The 20,952-nt window shown below is 38.2% G+C and overlaps 1 protein-coding gene across 1 annotated transcript in view; it reads left to right on the top strand.

Moving 5' to 3' along the window:
- Positions 1 to 20,952, top strand: part of LOC110441712 (low-density lipoprotein receptor-related protein 2-like) — a gene marked incomplete at its 5' end in the record, with an annotated part of 91,985 nt that overhangs the window by 62,825 nt on the left and 8,208 nt on the right. Inside the window, 11 exons of the mRNA XM_021484933.1 lie at positions 3,443 to 3,524; positions 3,798 to 3,929; positions 5,871 to 6,147; positions 6,415 to 6,543; positions 10,433 to 10,656; positions 12,343 to 12,522; positions 12,832 to 12,963; positions 13,197 to 13,298; positions 15,401 to 15,466; positions 18,984 to 19,071; positions 20,720 to 20,843. Of these exons, the coding sequence (XP_021340608.1) occupies positions 3,443 to 3,524; positions 3,798 to 3,929; positions 5,871 to 6,147; positions 6,415 to 6,543; positions 10,433 to 10,656; positions 12,343 to 12,522; positions 12,832 to 12,963; positions 13,197 to 13,298; positions 15,401 to 15,466; positions 18,984 to 19,071; positions 20,720 to 20,843 (1,536 nt within the window). The remainder of the gene's footprint in view (positions 1 to 3,442; positions 3,525 to 3,797; positions 3,930 to 5,870; positions 6,148 to 6,414; positions 6,544 to 10,432; positions 10,657 to 12,342; positions 12,523 to 12,831; positions 12,964 to 13,196; positions 13,299 to 15,400; positions 15,467 to 18,983; positions 19,072 to 20,719; positions 20,844 to 20,952) is intronic.

A 20,952-nucleotide genomic window follows, 5' to 3' on the forward strand; every position in this document is an offset into this window, starting at 1 on the left:
ACAACCACTGTAGGTTTCCTCATTCCCACAACCACTGTAGGTTTCCTCACTCCCACAACCACTGTAGGTTTCCTCCCTCCCACAACCACTGTAGGCTTCCTCACTCCCACAACCACTATGGGTTTCCTCCCTCCCACAACCACTGTAGGTTTCCTCACTCCCACAACCACTGTGGGTTTCCTCACTCCCACAACCACTGTAGGTTTCCTCACTCCCCCAACCACTGTAGGTTTCCTCACTCCCACAACCACTGTAGGTTTCCTCCCTCCCACAACCACTGTAGGCTTCCTCACTCCCACAACCACTATGGGTTTCCTCACTCCCACAACCACTACAGGTCTCCTCACTCCCACAACCACTGTAGGTTTCCTCACTCCCACAACCACTATGGGTCTCCTCACTCCCACAACCACCGTAGGTTTCCTCACTCCCACAACCACTATGGGTTTCCTCACTCCCACAACCACTACAGGTCTCCTCACTCCCACAACCACTACAGGTCTCCTCACTCCCACAACCACTGTAGGTTTCCTCACTCCCACAACCACTGTATGTTTCCTCATTCCCACAACCACTGTAGGTTTCCTCACTCCCACAACCACTGTGGGTTTCCTCACTCCCACAACCACTGTAGGTTTCCTCCCTCCCACAACCACTGTAGGTTTCCTCACTCCCACAACCACTGTAGGTTTCCTCCCTCCCACAACCACTGTAGGTTTCCTCACTCCCACAACCACTATAGGTTTCCTCACTCCCACAACCACTGTAGGTCTCCTCACTCCCACAACCACTACAGGTCTCCTTACTCCAACAACCACTACAGGTTTCCTCACTCCAACAACTACTGTAGGTTTCCTCACTTCCACAACCACTACAGGTTCCCTCACTCCAACAACCACTGTAGGTTTCCTCACTTCCACAACCACTATAAGTTTCCTCACTTCTGACTCATTGGATAAACCTGCTAGGAATTGTTAAATATTTTACAATTATGGACTTTTGTGCTGGTGAATATGATGTGATATGAACCTGAAAAAGTGATATTGACTGAGGCGAAGCTGAGGTTAATATCATTATTTCAAGTTCATTTCACATCATATTTACCAGCACAAAAGCCCATAACTGTTTTATTATATGCTTCAACAATAAAATTAAATAAAAATCAAGGTTATCCATGTAAAATTTAGCCAGGGTTGAATCCAATAGTTCGGCATCGTAGCATTTTAAAACATTGCCAAGGTTATTTTCCTTAAGATAAGCATGGAGGACTCGCACTGCGTGTCGCGTGGCCTTGTTTGTGTTAACCGGGTTAACAGGGTGAGGGGAATTTCCGTATAAGCTATATTTAGAAATCGATATTCACCGGATAACCAGTCTACATAAGTTTTTGAGGAATGGTCACGTATATAGGATCCGGCCAATGTGATTGCTAGAAATTTTCAAGCATATAATAATTTTGGTTACCCACTAGTGCGTAGCACCCTGCACGTTATTTCATTGGTCAATTTTCTAATTATGACGTCATGTAACAATGCCTTGCGACTTCACCTTTCATTGTGACGTCATAGTTTGTGGCAATCATTTCCCAGATCGGAAACAGGTATAATGCATTCCAAGAGAAGGTTTTCATATAATATCTGAATGTTTGGGGAGAAAAATGTCTGCAAACTTATTGGGGAACCTCTATACCTGTAGACACAATGTAGTGCAGGTTACCCCAAAAGTTAAATACAGGAATAGAAGTTTGATTTACATTAACCATCACATAAGCTTGTCCTGGCTGCTGTGTTGTTTCCATTGATATATAGCACACTCTCGCCCTACACTTGTAAGATCTATATTCACCCTGTGTTCATTTCATTCTCCACATTTGATCTCCTACAACTGTACACTGATATGATAAATATGCAGGACAAAAAAATAAATAAATAAATAAACAGCTTGGAAATTTTCCCAGTATACAGTAGTATACTATTGTCTTTGATCTATTTATGCCAGACGAAGCCTTGTCCTTCTCATTCAGTAAAATATTCACTTGAATTAAATATTTTATAGAGTTATGGCCCTTGATGTTTGTATGTTACATAAATTATGATCCTCCTTCAAATTAAAGAAGGGTCATATATTATTGTGCAGTCCTTATTAACATCAAGTGGTGCATTAAAACACTCCAAATATCCTCTTCATGTGTTAAAGTTAATTGGGAGAATGATGCATCATGGGTAGAAAAATTACAAACGCTGGGACTTGTGGGCGTTTGCCCCTCACTCATTCTTGATTGTTTTCTGATGAATCAAGTACAGGGTTGCCAACTCTCACGGCGTGAGACAAAACCTCACGCTAAAACGTCCTAAAAACGTCCTCACTCACGCTTAAGCATGTCTCACGCCACGTGAGCCATACATATCACGCATTCGAAAATAGTCTCCCTCCATCCCACGCGAAGCCATAAATCGGCAATGTATAGCTTGGACCGTACAAAGGGAAACAACTCCTATTGCAATGTTGTGCTTTGGAAGTGAGCTGATGACGAGGTGTCGCTTTACATCCGGTGGAAACGAATGTAAATAATATCGTAAGGTGAGTTGTTTTCACTCGTAACCTTAATATTGAACATACCTATCGCGCTGGAAAGTTCTACTCATAATGTTGTCGTGTATGAGGAAATATTGTTGTCGGGTCGTGTCTTCACAAATATTAAGAGAAAACGATTCTTGAAACACGAACAGACGAATGACTGATGAAAAGTTCGAAGTTATTTTTGCAGTATAAGTGGTGAATATGATGTAACGTTAACGCACCAAAGACTTGTAGAACTAAACACTTTTCAATCTGATGTGATGAAAAAAAAAAACGAGTTTCATGAAGTGCTTTGGCATATTGGATAGACGTAGTACGTAGGTATACATAATCATGCAACAAATAAATTAAATCAGATTGCAAACATGGTACAAGTAAATGATCAGGGTCTGTTTGTTGCTTTGGATACTGTAGTAGGCCCAGCCAGAAATAATTGGAAAATATTTTTCACTGTCAAATTATCATATTTTTTTTTATCTTTTATGTTAATGAACTTTTCATATTACTACTATGGTAAATTTCTTGCTTTTAATATGAACTGTTATTTTTTTTTGACAGGTCATGGAACATCCCATGCCATAGTAGCAGTATTGACAGTAAAATAAAAAAGTGACTGGTACCTGTTCTAGCCAAGAAAGAAATTGTTACAAGAAAGTCTGTTGATTATAATGTGTTGCATTTCTGATGTCAAGTTGTTTGTGTGATAAATAAAAATTTAATATATATCTGCAAAAAATTATTTGTTTTTATTTCCTGCAAAGATCTTGAAGTAAAAAGATCAACAATGCAGATGTTACAGTAATCAGTGAAAGCCAGGATTTGTTTGATACATAGGTAAATGTTATCTTAACACCTGAAAAAGATGTTACGCCGCGACGCCGTCAAAAGTCTCACACTTAAGAAAACTCAGTGGAGGGAGATCTCCCACACTGGACTCCTTAGAGGTTGGCAACCCTGCAAGTATTACAATTTTAGAGGGAATATGGGGATGTTTTCTGATGAATCAAGTATTACAATTTTAGAAGGCATATGGGAATGTTTTCTGATAAATCAAATCAAGTATTACAATTTTAGAAGGAATATGGTGTTTTCTGATAAATCAAGTAACTGGAAGGGATGTTGGGACCTAAGGGTGGAAGGACGAAGGTTTATACTTAGGACACAGTGATAGTGTATTCTGCTTGCTTCTCGTGACTTAACTTTGTGTTGATTTACAGATGTTGACGAGTGCGCACGCTGGGGGACATTCTGTGCACAGCAGTGTAAAAACGTGAAGGGATCCTACAAATGTTTGTGTACGGATGGTTTCCATGACGTCAAAGGGAAAGGCACACACTGTAAACCTAAAGGTCAGTTCACCGATCACAATTTTGTCAAAACCTTTCTTAACAGGATTTCAGAGGAGATATTTATTCATGATAGTTTTTAGCTGACATGGTATGTGTCAACTTTTTCTTTGAACAATTTCTTCTTAAGAACTGGAGGACCTAGGATCATTGATATGTCACCAGTAGGTATCTGGGACAGAGTGCTATACAGGGTCCTCAAATAAATGACCATGACGTACTTTCAAAGTTGACAGGGATCAAATATGTCAAGACCTTTAAACAACAGCTTCTTCTGAATATAACCAAGAGGCCTTGATAAATGATATTTGGCCTTTAGGTACCTTGGATGGAATACTATATAGTTTCCTCCAATAAATGACCTTGACCTCACTTCAAGGCAACATTGGTTAAATATATAAAAAAAATCTTTAAACAACTTCTTCTGAATAACCAGGGGGCCCAGGGTGATGATATTTTGCCAGTAGGGACCTGAGATGCTTTGAACTGTCAAATGTGTTAAAATGTTTGAAAGCCTTCTTCTGAATAACTAAAACACAATTGGTGATGATGATTTGCCAGTAGTATGCTGTGATACGGTGCTATAAACTGTCTTCAAATAAATGATCTTGACCTACTTTGAAAGTCACAGGCATCAAATGTGTAAATAACCTTTAAATACTTCTGAAACCCTCTTTTATTTGTTACTTATATGTTTTTTCTCTTGTTTTCTCTGAAAACTTCTTTAAAGATCACAAGGGTCAAATGATTTTAAAACCTTTAAACATTTTCTTTTAAATAACCAAGAGACCAAGAGAAATGATATCCGGCCAGTAGGTACCTGGGACAGAGTGATATAAAGTTGCTCAAATAAATGACCTTGACCTACTTTCAAGGTCACATTGGCCAAATATGTAAATATCTTTTAACAACTTCTTCCACAATACCAGGAGGCCCTGAGTGATGATATTTGACCAATAGCATGCTGGGATAGAGTAGTATAAAGTTTCCTCCGGTTAATGACCTAATGACCTTTTAAGGTCAAAGTCCTCTTCAATTTTGTTTTTGATACATGTGAAAGTGCCAGGGTGATGGCAGTTGGCAAATAGCATGTTGGGATAGAGTGGTACAAAGTTGCATCAAAGATATGACCTTGACCTACTTTCAATGTCACAGGAGTCAGGTGTCAAATATATGGGCCCCCTTGCTATTGTTGAGAATAAATTGGTCATAATTTGTGAGATACATAGTATCTATCTAATAAATATAAATTGTGAATTCAAAGTTTTTAAGAAAATTTAGACTGACACTTTCAGCAAGGAAGGACAATAAGATTTGTATACATCAATGTTCATTTTGAAAATTTGAAGTGTGGCGATTAAAAAGTTTAAAGATTAAATGTTAATGGACATAAGACTCAGTATGGAAGGATGACGCAAACGGAAGGGATGTGCCCTGTGTGTATTAATGATCAAATGTGTTAAAGGGGTTTGGGAATTCTACCTGTAGATGTCGTCAGTAACATAGTGAAACAGGTTTGTCTAGTAGGACTAGATAGGACTCTCTTTCATCCTTGTAAGTTTAGGATCAGATATTGTCATCCTAATTTGGCACAGCCTCAGGTATCACTCCAGGTCCAACAGAAACCCCTAGACTAGAACTACCCCTTTCTTCTAAATATATGTATGAGATTCTTAGTCTTACATATGTAGAGGTGGGAGAAAGACCTGTATAACTGTGTTCATGAAAATACACAATTTTGTACTTGATAAATTGATATATGTTTAACTTGAGTCATAAGACATGTCGTTTTTGTACAAACTGTTTTCAACAATTTTCATCCTCATTCTGATTTTGTTCTTGAACAAGTGAACAGTCTAAAGGATGAAAAGAAAAAATTCTATATTTCATCTGTAGTTAGCAGTTCTGGATTGCTAAATTTTAATCCAGGTTTTCTTGTTTAAGGTGGACAGATGCTCATCTATTTCACGAGCGGCCATGAAGTACGTCAAATCATCCCTGACAAAAAAGCGTACTCAGGAACACTGAGCTGGGGGCGCCACATGGGGGCGCTGGACGTTGACGCAGACCGTCGTCTCCTCTACTTCTCCGATCTGTCCTTGATGAAGATTGAGCGGGCAGGAATTCCAGATGACATAAATAATGGAGGTCCACCCCGTCCACAGGATTTAAACGCAGACGTGACCCAGGTTGAGGGCATCGCCATTGACTGGGTCACAAAGTACTTGTTTAAGTTACGATATCTTATAACCAATAAAACAGTTGAAATGAAATCACCCATTCATATAATCAATTTAATTGTAACTTATAACAAAAAAGTTTATTTGTGTATTTTTCTCACAATAACTGATAATTATAGACTTTAATGAATATTCTAATTTGAGGTTTTGAAATTATCTCACTCGATTTATAGGCTGTCTGAAACATAAGATTCAATTCATAAATGTGTGAAATATATTTTAATATCAAATAAATTGACTATGCACAGAAACATATACTGGACGGATTCAAGTCGCCGCACTGTGTCAGTTGCCCTTGACGATGGTAGATACCAGAAAACCTTAATTAGTGATAACTTGGTTCACCCACTGGCAATCGTTGTGAACCCTAAACTGGGGTAAGTATGATCTCCCCTGCACCTCATTACAGTCAACACTTAACTGTGGTGAGTTATCTCCCCTGCACCTCATTACAGTCAACACTTAACTAGAGTGAGTTATCTCTCCTACACCTCATTACAGTCAATACTTAACTAGGGTGAGTTATTTCCCCTACACCTCATTACAGTCAACACTTAACTAGGGTGAGTTATCTCCCCTACACTTTATTACAGTCAACACTTAACTAGGGTGAGTTATCTCCCCTGCACCTCATTACAGTCAACACTTAACTAGGGAAAGGTATCTCCCCTACACCTCATTACAGTCAACACTTAACTAGGGAAAGTTATCTCTCCTACACCTCATTACAGTCAACACTTAACTAGGGTGAGTTGTCTCCCCTACACTTCATTACAGTCAACACTTAACTAGGGTGAGTTATCCCCCCTAAACATCATTGCAGTCAACACTTAACTTGGATGAGTTATCTCCCCTACACTTCATTACAGTCAACACTTCACTGGGATGAGCTATCTCCCCTACACCTCGTTGCAGTCAACACTTAACTAGGGTGAGTTATCCCCTCTAAACATCATTGCAGTCAACACTTAAGGGGGATGAGCTATCTCCCCTACACTTCATTACAGTCAACACTTAACTAGGGTGAGTTGTCTCCCCTACACCTCATTACAGTCAACACTTAACTTGGATGAGTTATCCCCCCTACACCTCATTACAGTCACGCTTAACTGGATGAGTTATCTCCCCTAAACATCATTGCAGTCAACACTTAGCTGGGTGACAAATCAGAAAAGGTGGAAGAAAAACTTTGCCTGCAATATCGTTAAATAAGGATATTCCTTATGTTACTGTTGTCATGATAATGATGTTACCAATGATACTGTTGTCAAGATAATGATGTTACCAATATTACTGTTGTCATGATAATGATGTTACCAATATTACTGTTGTCAAGATAATGATGTTACCAATGTTACTGTTGTCAAGATAACAATGTTCACAATGTTACTGTTGTGAAGATAACAATGTTCACAATGTTACTGTTGTCAAGATAACAATGTTCACAATGTTACTATTGTGAAGATAACAATGTTCACAATGTTACTGTTGTCAAGATAACAATGTTCACAATGTTACTGTTGTCAAGATAACAATGTTCACAATGTTACTGTTGTGAAGATAACAATGTTCACAATGTTACTGTTGTCAAGATAACAATGTTACTGTTATCAAGTTAATGATATTCCAAATATACTGTTGTTAAGATAATGACATTCCTATGTTACTGTTGTCAAGAGAACAATGTTCACAATGTTACTGTTGTCAAGATAACAATGTTCTCAATGTTACTGTTGTCAAGATAACAATGTTTTCAATGTAACTGTTGTCAAGATAACAATGTTTACAATGTAACTGTTGTCAAGATAACAATGTTCACAATGTTACTATTGTGAAGAAGGGTGAGTTATCCCCCCTAAACATCATTGCAGTCAACACTTAACTAGGGTGAGTTATCCCCTCTTTAACTAGGGTGAGTTATCTCTCCTACACCTCATTACAGTCAACACTTAACTAGGGTGAGTTGTCTCCCCTACACCTCATTACAGTCAACACTTAACTAGGGTGAGTTATCTCCCCTACACTTCATTACAGTCAACACTTAACTAGAGTGAGTTATCTCTCCTCCACCTCATTACAGTCAACACTTAACTAGGGTGAGTTGTCTCCCCTACACCTCATTACAGTCAACACTTAACTAGGTTGAGTTATCTCCCCTACACCTCATTACAGTCAACACTTAACTAGGTTGAGTTATCTCCCCTACACCTCATTACAGTCAACACTTAACTAGAGTGAGTTATCTCTCCTCCACCTCATTACAGTCAACACTTAACTAGGGTGAGTTGTCTCCCCTACACTTCATTACAGTCAACACTTAACTAGGTTGAGTTATCTCCCCTACACCTCATTACAGTCAACACTTAACTAGAGTGAGTTATCTCTCCTACACCTCATTACAGTCAACACTTAACTAGGGGGAGGTATCTCCCCTACACTTCATTACAGTCAACACTTAACTAGAGTGAGTTATCTCTCCTACACCTCATTACAGTCAACACTTAACTAGAGTGAGTTATCTCTCCTACACCTCATTACAGTCAACACTTAACTAGAGTGAGTTATCTCTCCTCCACCTCATTACAGTCAACACTTAACTAGGGTGAGTTGTCTCCCCTACACTTCATTACAGTCAACACTTAACTAGAGTGAGTTATCTCTCCTCCACCTCATTACAGTCAACACTTAACTAGGGTGAGTTGTCTCCCCTACACCTCATTACAGTCAACACTTAACTAGGGGGAGGTATCTCCCCTACACTTCATTACAGTCAACACTTAACTAGGGTGAGTTGTCTCCCCTACACCTCATTACAGTCAACACTTAACTAGGGGGAGGTATCTCCCCTACACTTCATTACAGTCAACACTTAACTAGGTTGAGTTATCTCCCCTACACCTCATTACAGTCAACACTTAACTAGAGTGAGTTATCTCTCCTACACCTCATTACAGTCAACACTTAACTAGAGTGAGTTATCTCTCCTCCACCTCATTACAGTCAACACTTAACTAGGGTGAGTTGTCTCCCCTACACTTCATTACAGTCAACACTTAACTAGAGTGAGTTATCTCTCCTCCACCTCATTACAGTCAACACTTAACTAGGGTGAGTTGTCTCCCCTACACCTCATTACAGTCAACACTTAACTAGAGTGAGTTATCTCTCCTCCACCTCATTACAGTCAACACTTAACTAGGGTGAGTTATCTCCCCTAGTTAAGTGTTGACTGCAATGATGTTTAGGGGGGATAACTCACCCTTCTTCACAATAGTAACATTGTGAACATTGTTATCTTGACAACAGTTACATTGTTATCTTGACAACAGTAACATTGTTATCTTGACTAATGGGGAAAATAACGTCCAGTACAGCAAACTATTGGGGAAAATAGCATTACATCGTCCCTTTATTCAAGTATTTTACATTGTCTTGAATGACGGCATATGTAGGGTAGGGCAGTCTCATGTAGGACAGTAGTACGTTGGAAATATTGTTATCTTGACAACAGTAACATTGTAAACATTGTTATCTTCTCAAGATAACAATGTTACTGTTGTCAAGATAACAATGTTTAAAATGTTACTGTTGTCAAGATAACAATATTTCCAACGTACTACTGTCCTACATGAGACTGCCCTACCCTACATATGCCGTCATTCAAGACAATGTAAAATACTTGAATAAAGGGACGATGTAATGCTATTTTCCCCAATAGTTTGCTGTACTGGACGTTATTTTCCCCATTAGTCAAGATAACAATGTTACTGTTGTCAAGATAACAAAGTAACTGTTGTCAAGATAACAATGTTACTGTTGTCAAGATAACAATGTTTACAATGTTACTGTTGTCAAGATAACAATATTTCCAACGTACTACTGTCCTACATGAGACTGCCCTACCCTACATATGCCGTCATTCAAGACAATGTAAAATACTTGAATAAAGGGACGATGTAATGCTATTTTCCCCATTAGTTTGCTGTACTGGACGTTATTTTCCCCATTAGTTTGCTGTACTGGACAATGTAATGTTATTTTCCCCATTAGTTTGCTGTACTGGACAATGTAATGCTATTTTCCCCATTAGGTTGCTGTACTGGATGATGCAATGTTATTTTCCCCATTAGTTTGCTGTACTGGACGTTATTTTCCCCATTAGTTTGCTATACTGGACAATGTAATGTTATTTTCCCCATTAGTTTGCTGTACTGGACGTTATTTTCCCCATTAGTTTGCTGTACTGGACGTTATTTTCCCCATTAGTTTGCTGTACTGGACAGATGCCGGCAGCACTAGTCCTAAGATAGAGCAGGCCTGGATGACCGGTGAGAAGCGGTCAGTCTTGATCTCAACACGGCTGGGTCGAGCGACTGGACTGACTCTAGATGACCACATGGATGATCGACTATACTGGTGTGACTCCAAGGAAAATCTGATCGAGTCCATCAAACTGGACGGGTCAGACAGAGTCATTGTGGTTGGCAAAGGTGAGTGGTCCAATTTGTTGGTCCAATTTGTTGGTATGTAAAGGTCATGGGGGTCATTAAATTTGTTATTCTTTCAAGGTCGTTGTGCCATTTGTATTGCTAGAGGTTGTGTTTTCTGCATTGGTACAAAACTAAGGCTTAAAGGTCACAGAGTAAATGTCAAAAGGTCAAGGAATTAAGAGCATAGGGTCATAGGTAGTCAGTTGTATATACCAATCTTATTAGGCCACCTGAGAAATATTAATACTTCTGGGTATAATTCAAAATTGGTTGGAATTATCATCATGTGATGATAGTTTGATGGTATGAAAATCCAGACCCTGAATCACCCCCAGGGCCTGAGGGTGGGGCCAATAAGGGTCAAATTGGCGAAAACTTGAACAATCTTCTTCTTCAGACCCTGATATTCTGGAATCAAATACTCTTCATTGATGGAAAGGTCCTAAGGTGCTTTATCATGATTTTGAATTTAATTGCCCCCGGGTCGACTATACCTCCTGGTGGGATGGGGGTTGGTAGGTGTAAAGTTTATTATGGTTTATATAGAGAAATAACACTTTAGTGTGTATATTTGTAAAGTTTATTATGGTTTATATAGAGAAATAACACTTTGGTGTGTATATTTGTAAAGTTTATTATGGTTTATATAGAGAAATAACACTTTGGTGTGTATATTTGTAAAGTTTATTATGGTTTATATAGAGAAATAACACTTTGGTGTGTATATTTGTAAAGTTTATTATGGTTTATATAGAGAAATAACACTTTGGTGTGTATATTTGTAAAGTTTATTATGGTTTATATAGAGAAATAACACTTTGGTGTGTATATTTGTAAAGTTTATTATGGTTTATATAGAGAAATAACACTTTGGTGTGTATATTTGTAAAGTTTATTATGGTTTATATAGAGAAATAACACTTTGGTGTGTATATTTGTAAAGTTTATTATGGTTTATATAGAGAAATAACACTTTGGTGTGTATATTTGACTTATTTTCAATGGGTTAAAGTTTAGATTTGGTGGGAAGTATTATCATGTGAATGTAGTTTGATGGTTTGGGTTTCAAAATAAATAACCTTGCTCAACCTTAGGGCCTGAGAGGTTGGGCCAAAAGGGTTCAAATTGGCAAAAATTTCAACATTCTTCATCTTCAGACCTGGATATGCTAGAATCAAATACTCTTCCTGAGTGGAAAGGCCCAAAAGTGCTTATTGAAAATTTTGAATTCAACCACCCGGTTCAGCTATTTCTCTCTGGGTAGGGGGTGAATTTCACTATATTACATTTCATTGTTTCACTTTTTTCTGACAGTATAACAAAAACAAGTAACAATTGTACTACAACTCAGTTAATTATTAAGGACATTGGGCCTCTTGTTTTTTCAATCATTTCTCATTGTCATTTAACTTTATCAAGATAACATAGATCTTAAACGAGGTTTATTACACTTCATTCAAGTTAACAGTTATCAGGTAAGTTGTATTTTTCATACAAGTCTGGATAACCCCGTCAGTTTAGGTGTGTTTGTATTTTGAGTGTACTCTTTATATACTTCAGGTCTAGATAACCCCGTCAGTTTAGGTGTGTTTGTATTTTGAGTGTACTCTTTATATACTTCAGGTCTAGATAACTCCGTCAGTTTAGGTGTGTTTGTATTTTGAGTGTAATCTTTATATACTTCAGGTCTGGATAACCCCGTCAGTTTGGATGTGTTCGGAGGTTCACTTTACTGGGCATCCCAACAAATGGGGGCTGTCATGAAGATGGACAAATTTGGTCGCGGTGTCAACATCACGCTACAGACTGGACTTCTGCTGCCCTCTAGTGTCCGAATTATGCACCCGAAACGTCATGATTTATCAGGTGATTTGCTTCAATTTTGTTTCAGTGTTGATATGCTGGGATGATTTATTGGGCACCCAGAAGCCTAAAGGCTTAAGTTTTAGGGGAAGAAAGGAAATTCTCTAAAATAAGATGCATGGACATTGAAAGACTGATAAACAAACAAAAAAGGTTGTGAAATATAGAAACTTGCTGCTTTACACAATAAGTGTGATATTTTTGTTGGAGTTAGTTCCCTTGGAAGATGATTAAATTTGGTGTTGTAGTAAAGAATTGGTGTGTGGGGAAGAGGAAGGGAAGAATTTTATACTGTGATGTTTTGTGTTGTAGTAAAAAATCGGTGTTTGGAAGAGGACGGTAAGAAGTGTAGCCATCTGTGCTTGCTGAAACCTAATGGTTCGGCGTGCGCTTGTCCTGATCACTCTCAATTCATTGATGACTCCGACATACAGTGTGATGCAGGTAGGCATTAAAGAATTTACTACTTTACTAGTCATAACTTTTAATTTGAAGATAAATTTAAAATTCTTTGGGTTTTTTTTCTTTTTTTCTCAAATTTAGATTTATTTAAACTTTTTGAAATTTGGACCCATTTTCAATTCAGAATTTCTCAGTCTGGCTTATTATTGAGATCTTGGGATTATTGAAGATATTGAAATTATTTTCATTTTTGACACTGTTTACTTATCTTGCAGCCTGGGAAACATCGAAACCTTCCCCGTCCAAGTGTTCCTGTCTGAACAATGGACGCTGTGTAATGGCTTCCAACAGGACTTACAGCTGTCAGTGTATTCAAGGTAGGTTCTCAGTAAGCATTGGCCAGGGATCATTTTAAGGTTAGGTCAAAGTTCACCAGTCAAAGTGCAATATAAAGGTTAAAGTTGAATATAGGTCATTGAGGGTAGGTCATAGTGCAGGGTACAGATATCTTCAAATAAAATGTAGGTCAGTTTTCTCTATAGAGGTAAGTTCAAGTTCCTTATGAACTGTAATTCTGAGTTTACAATGGACAATAACTCAAAGTTCATTGATAAATTATAGGCCAAAGTTCATGCATAGACTATAGGCCAAAGTTAATTGATAGACTATAGGCCAAAGTTCATTGTAGAGAGTAAATAACAGCCCAGGATAGATCTGTCTTCATTATAGTCGAGGATAGATCACAGTTCACTGTATAAAGTAGGTAATAGAGTTCACTAATAGATGGTAGGTCAGAGTTCACCAATACAGGGTAGGTCAAAGTTCACCAATATAGGGTAGACTAGAGTTCACCAATACAGGGTAGGTCATAGTTCACCAATATAGGGTAGACTAGAGTTCACCTATACAGGGTAGGTCATTGTTCACCAATACAGTGTAGGTCAGAGTTCACCAATACAGGGCAGCTTAGAGTTCAACAATATAGGGTAGGTCAGAGTTCACCAATAGAGGGTAGGTCAGAGTTCACCAATATAGAATAGGTCAGAGTTCACCAATAAAGGGTAGATCAGAGTTAACCGATACAGGGCAGGTCAGAGTTCACTTATATAGGGTAGGTCAGAGTTCACCAATATAGGGTAGACTAACGTTCACCAATATAGGGTAGGTCAGAATTCACCAATATAGGGTAGGTCAGATTTCACCAATAGAGGGTAGGTCAGAGTTCACCGATATAGGGTAGGTCAGAGTTCACCAATAGAGGGTAGGTTAGAGTTCACCAATATAGGGTAGGCAGAGTTCACCAATACAGGGTAGGTCAAAGTTCATCAATATAGGGTAGGTCAGAGTTCACCAATAGAAGGTAGGCAGAGTTCACCAATACAGGGTAGGTCAAAGTTCATCAATATACGGTAGACCAGAGTTTACCAATAGAGGGTAGGTCAGAGTTCACCAATATAGGGTAGGTCAGAGTTCACCAATACAGGGTAGGTCAGACCTAGAGTTCACCCATAGGGCAGGTCAGAATTCACCAATATAGGGCAGGTCAGAGTTCACCAATAGAGGGTAGGCAGAGTTCACCAATACAGGGTAGGTCAGAGTTCACCAATATAGGGTAGGTCAGAGTTCACCAATAGAGGGTAGGTCAGATCTAGAGTTCACCCATAGGGCAGGTCAGAATTCACCAATATAGGGCAGGTCAGAGTTCACCAATAGAAGGTAGGCCAGAGTTCACCAATATACATGTAGTGTAGATCAAATGTTGGCATATATAGTTAAATAAAGATTTTTTCCAAACGAATGGCAAATATTTTTATGGATACTGGATAAGTATAGAATATAGAATAGGTCAGAGTTCACCAATAAAGGGTAGATCAGAGTTAACCGATACAGGGCAGGTCAGAGTTCACTTATATAGGGTAGGTCAGAGTTCACCAATATAGGGTAGACTAACGTTCACCAATATAGGGTAGGTCAGAATTCACCAATATAGGGTAGGTCAGATTTCACCAATAGAGGGTAGGTCAGAGTAGATCAAATGTTGGCATATATAGTTAAATAAAGATTTTTTCCAAACGAATGGCAAATATTTTTATGGATACTGGATAAGGTCAAAGTTCACAACAGACGTATACACTGTGATATGTTGATGTTCAATAGGGTTTACAAAAGTTTCCAATGTCAAAGTTACTGGGCCTAAAACATTAGACTATTGGTGGTACTGTCCATATTTCAGAATGGTTTATATATAAGACCTGATTTATATGTTGATTAATATATAGTTAATATATATAACACAAATTATGTGCTATTTAGTATATATATAAGACATGAATTATGTGCTTCATAGTTTATATATAAGATACGAATTATGTGCTATATAGTTTATGCATCAGACACTATTTATGTGCGATATAGTTTATATATAAGACACTATTTATGTGCAATATAGATTATAAATAAGACATGGTTTATGTTACAGGTTACACAGGGCGTTACTGTGAAGTCAGTAAACCTATCAGATTAGTGGTGGAGGACGAATCACCACGTAAGTACATGGTCTTCAGTTAGCTATATATATATAGTGGTGGGGTACGAATCACCACGTAAGTACACGGTCTTCAGTTAGCTATATATATATAGTGGTGGAGGACGTATCACCACGTTAGTACACGGTCTTCAGCTAGCTATATATATATAGTGGTGGAGGACGAATCACCATGTAAGTACACGGTCTTCAGCTAGCTATATATATATAGTGGTGGAGGACGAATCACCACGTAAGTACACGGTCTTCAGCTAGCTATATATATATAGTGGTGGAGGACGAATCACCACGTAAGTACACGGTCTTCAGCTAGCTATATATATATAGTGGTGGAGGACGAATCACCACGTAAGTACACGGTCTTCAGCTAGCTATATATATATAGTGGTGGAGGACGAATCACCACGTAAGTACACGGTCTTCAGCTAGCTATATATATATAGTGGTGGAGGACGAATCACCACGTAAGTACACGGTCTTCAGCTAGCTATATATATATAGTGGTGGAGGACGAATCACCACGTAAGTACACGGTCTTCAGCTAGCTATATATATATAGTGGTGGAGGACGAATCACCACGTAAGTACACGGTCTTCAGCTAGCTATATATATATAGTGGTGGAGGACGAATCACCACGTAAGTACACGGTCTTCAGCTAGCTATATATATATAGTGGTGGAGGACGAATCACCACGTAAGTACACGGTCTTCAGCTAGCTATATATATATAGTGGTGGAGGACGAATCACCACGTAAGTACACGGTCTTCAGCTAGCTATATATATATAGTGGTGGAGGACGAATCACCACGTAAGTACACGGTCTTCAGCTAGCTATATATATATAGTGGTGGAGGACGAATCACCACGTAAGTACACGGTCTTCAGCTAGCTATATATATATAGTGGTGGAGGACGAATCACCACGTAAGTACACGGTCTTCAGCTAGCTATATATATATAGTGGTGGGGGACGAATCACCACGTAAGTACACGGTCTTCAGCTAGCTATATATATATAGTGGTGGAGGACGAATCACCATGTAAGTACACGGTCTTCAGCTAGCTATATATATATAGTGGTGGAGGACGTATCACCGCGTATGTACACAGTCTTCAGCTAGCTATATATATATAGTGGTGGGGTACGAATCACCATGTAAGTACACGGTCTTCAGCTAGCTATATATATATAGTTGTTGGGGACGCACATGTATTCTATGTGCTGAAAAATTATTTTACTGTAGTCTGTGAACTTCTATTTTAGTTCTGCCATAATTTTGTCTCTCAGGTGTTTTACAGCAATATCTAAATGTTGTATAATCATATCTTCATGTTGCTTTTACAATTGCATAACTACATATAACAAGTGGCCCAATGGGCCTGCATCACTCACCTGGGAAAAATCTCAAACTTGTAACCTTAAAATGTTCTGTAATAAAGCTACAGGCAAAATATCAGTATTTATGAATAAAAATTCATTCAAAAGAACCTGTTAATTTTTTCTAAAACATTTCACCCCTGTTATTGAAAGTCGAACAAGGTCATTATGTTGAACAAATTTTATAGCCTTTCATCTCAGGATGCAACTTGCAAAATATCAACATTCTGGGACCCATGGTTATTCAGAAGAGGTCGTTTAAAGATTTTAAACAATTTTGCCCCCTGTGACCTTGAATATAAGTCAAAGTCATTCACTTTAACAAACATGGTAGTCCTTGATCCCAGCATGAAACTGACTAAATATCAACATCCAGGGCCTTTCGGTTATTCAGAACAAGTTGTTTAAACATTTTGAACATATTTGCTCCTTGTGACCTTGAATATGATTCAAGGTCATGCATTTAAACAAACTTGGTAGCCCTTCATCCTAGTATGCTACAGACTAAATATCAACATCCTGGGCCTGTTAGTTATTCAGAAGAAGTTGTTTAAAGGTATTTTTTAACAATTGACCCATGTGACCTTGAATATGGGTGAAGGTCATTCATTTGAACAAACTTGGTAGCCCTTAACCCCAGCATGCTTCTGACCAAATATCATCACCCTAGGCATTTGGGTTATTGAGAAGTTGTTTAAGGTTTTTAACATATTTGACACCTGTGACCTTGAATATGGGTGAAGGTCATTAATTTGAACAAACTTGGTAGCCCTTAACCCCAGCATGCTTTTGACCAAATATCATCACCCTAGGCATTTGGGTTATTGAGAAGTTGTTTAAGTTTTTTAACATATTTGACACCTGTGACCTTGAATATGGGTGAAGGTCATTCATTTGAACAGACTTTGTAGCCCTTTATCTCAGCATGTTACTGGGCAAATATCATCTCCCTGGGCATTTTGGTTATTCAGAAGAAGTTGGCTAAAAAATTTAACATATTTGACCCCTGTGACCTTGAATATGGGTGAAGGTCATTCATTTGAACAAACTTTGTAGCCCTTCATCTCAGCATGCTACTGGCTAAATATCATCACCCTGGGCGTTTTGGTTATTGAGAAGAAGTTGTTTAAAGTTTTTAACATATTTGACACCTATGACCTTGAATATGAGTGAAGGTCATTCATTTGAACAAACGTTTTAGCCCTTCATCTCAGCATGCTACTGGCCAAATATCGTCACCCTGGGCATTTTGGTTATTCAGAAGAAGTTGTTTAAAGTTTTTAACATATTTGACCCCTGTGACCTTGAATATGGGTGAAGGTCATTCATTTGAACAAACTTGGTAGCCCTTCATCTCATTATGCCACTAACCAAATATCATCACCCTTGGCATTTTGGTTATTGAGAAGAAGTTGTTTAAAGTTTTTAATATATTTGACCCTTGTGACCTTGAATATGGGTGAAGGTCATTAATTTGAACAAACTTTGTAGCCCTTCATCTTAGCATACTACTGGCCAAATATTATCACCCTGGGCCTTTTGGTTATTCAGAAGAAGTTGTTTAAAGGTTTTTTAAGACAATTGACCCCTGTGACCTTGAATATGGGTGAAGGTCATTTATTTTAACAAAGTTTGTAGCCCTTCATCCCAGTTTGCTTCTGGCCAAATATCATCACCCTAGGCCTTTTGGTTATTGAGAAGGAGTTGTTCAAAGCAAAATATTGACGCCGGACGCGAGACGGACGCCGGACAGTGCGCCACGGCATAAGCTCACTTGCCCCTTTGGGCCAGGTGAGCTAATAATGATTGTTCCCTGTATTGAATTCAGCTTATCGATCAAGGGTGAAAATAAAACGGGGCAGAAAATGTTTTAGTATTAAGATATAGTAGATCCAACTGTTACCTTTATCATCAGGTTTACGGAGTCAGCTACTCATACAAAATCAGACTACTTGTAAAAGTAAAAGGTTAGACCAAAACAAAAACATCCAACTCAAATCCTAGAATTTTTGTGCGGTTTGTGTTTGTGCTGTGATAATTAAAATAAACAATTTCAACATGAAATTTATGTAAGATTGCAATGGGACAAAGTGTTATTTTGGCAATTTCTCCCAACCTTTTCCATTCTGTTACAGCTATGACTGCCATTATCATCCCCATCATCGTCTTCTCTATTGTCATCTGTGGTATCGTCCTCTTCCTCTGGATCCTAAAGAAGCGTGGGTAAGTAAAATAAAATCACAGCTGATTGACATGTGTGTTCATAAATATGTTAATGTGTTCATGAATATGTTAATGTGTTCATAAATATGTTAATGTGTTCATAAATATGTTAATGTGTTCCTGATTATCTTAATGTGTTCATAAATTTGTTAATGTGTTCATAAATATGTTAATGTGTTCATTAATATGTTAATGTGTTCATGAATATCTTAATGTGTTTATGAATATCTTAATGTGTTCATAAATTTGTGGATATGGATGTGCATGTCTAAGGCTAATGTCACAATACCCAGATTTTTCAGTGTCTTCAGATAACACATTTAATAGATAAAAAAACTTACACATTATTTTACCAGCGAAATTAAGGGGACATGTAGGGATTTATTCTTTTTGAAGTAACAGTGTTGTCTACACTCAGGTGTCTATGTGTGACTCCTCTTGGTATGCTCTGATTTTCATGACACCTACTACATGGATCATTATGGTATAAATTGAACACTTAATGTCTAGTTTGAAACGAAATTCTTCATGGCTGCCAGTCTTGGTTTTGGCACCTTTAGTAGTTTCCATGCGTTAACTCTTTGAATTTCATCTGTGCTCATTCCAGTGAAGAAAAGTTGTTGATACTTGGTGACCAGGTATAAAGAACAATGTGAACTATGACCATTGTTAAACAGTTGGTTTAAAAATATTTGGTTTGAAATATTGACATTTGAACACCGAATTTTTGTGCACAAGAACAGCCTTGAATATCATAACTAAAGAACAAAATACTTATAACCTGTCATATTCAAGGTTGTGTGGGTGCACAAGAACAGCCTTGAATATCATAACTAAAGAACATAATACTTATAACCCGTCATATTCAAGGTTGTCTGGGTGCACAAGAACAGCCTTGAATATCATAACTAAAGAACATAATACTTATAACCTGTCGTATTCAAGGTTGTGTGGGTGCACAAAAATTCTGTGTTCAAATGTCAGTTTTTACAAATTCTTAACCCTGACAAATATAACACATTGATCAGAGCCTGGATAAAATATGTTAAAGGAAACTTCCTACAGTATGTAAGCCTTATATATAATGTCATTTGGAGGCACGGTAGTCTAGTGGTAGGACGCCAGGCTCATGACCGAAGGGAGGCATGGTAGTCTAGTGGTAGGATGCCAGGCCAGGCACTGTGTTGTATCTTTGAGCAAGATACTTTACTACGCTTGTTCCAGTCTACTCAGCTGTAAATGAGTACGTGGTTGGGCAGTGCTAGAATTGTTAAATGCTAGCTGTGAGCGCCAAAATGGCAGCACTGGCTGTACCCATTGGCTGATTGCAAAGGCCCTATCACCACGGATAATAATTTGTGAATCGCTTTGAGACGACCTACAAACTAGGTTGTGATAAAGCGGTATATAAGAACCTCAAATTATTATTGTATTATTATTATTATTCTGAAAATGATATCTTCAACCAGGACTGTACATATTAACATGCACACTACCAGTGCTGTTGGGTCAGTAAGCAAGTTTTCCTGGGTTATATTAGTGAGAGGGGTTACCATTTTCAAACCATCCTGATCTGGGTACAGTGAATGTATTTGACAATGAAATATTCATCTGATGCACATTTAGATATTCTGTTTCTCGTTGGCAGGAAGCTGCTGCTGAAAGCTAAAGATCTAAAGCCAGGTGTTGGGACTGCAGTTACATACAGAGAAGGAGGAAACATACAGATCTCATCGCCGCCATTTACATACGACCAGACAGCAACAGATACAGTAAGTTACATACGACCAGACAGCAACAGATACTGTAAGTTATGTACAGGGAGGGGGATCATACGACCAGACAGCAACAGATACAGTAAGTTATGTACAGGGAGGGGGA

This window comes from Mizuhopecten yessoensis, unplaced genomic scaffold (assembly GCF_002113885.1).
Source record: "Mizuhopecten yessoensis strain PY_sf001 unplaced genomic scaffold, ASM211388v2 scaffold716103, whole genome shotgun sequence".
Classification (NCBI taxonomy): Eukaryota; Metazoa; Mollusca; class Bivalvia; order Pectinida; family Pectinidae; genus Mizuhopecten; species Mizuhopecten yessoensis.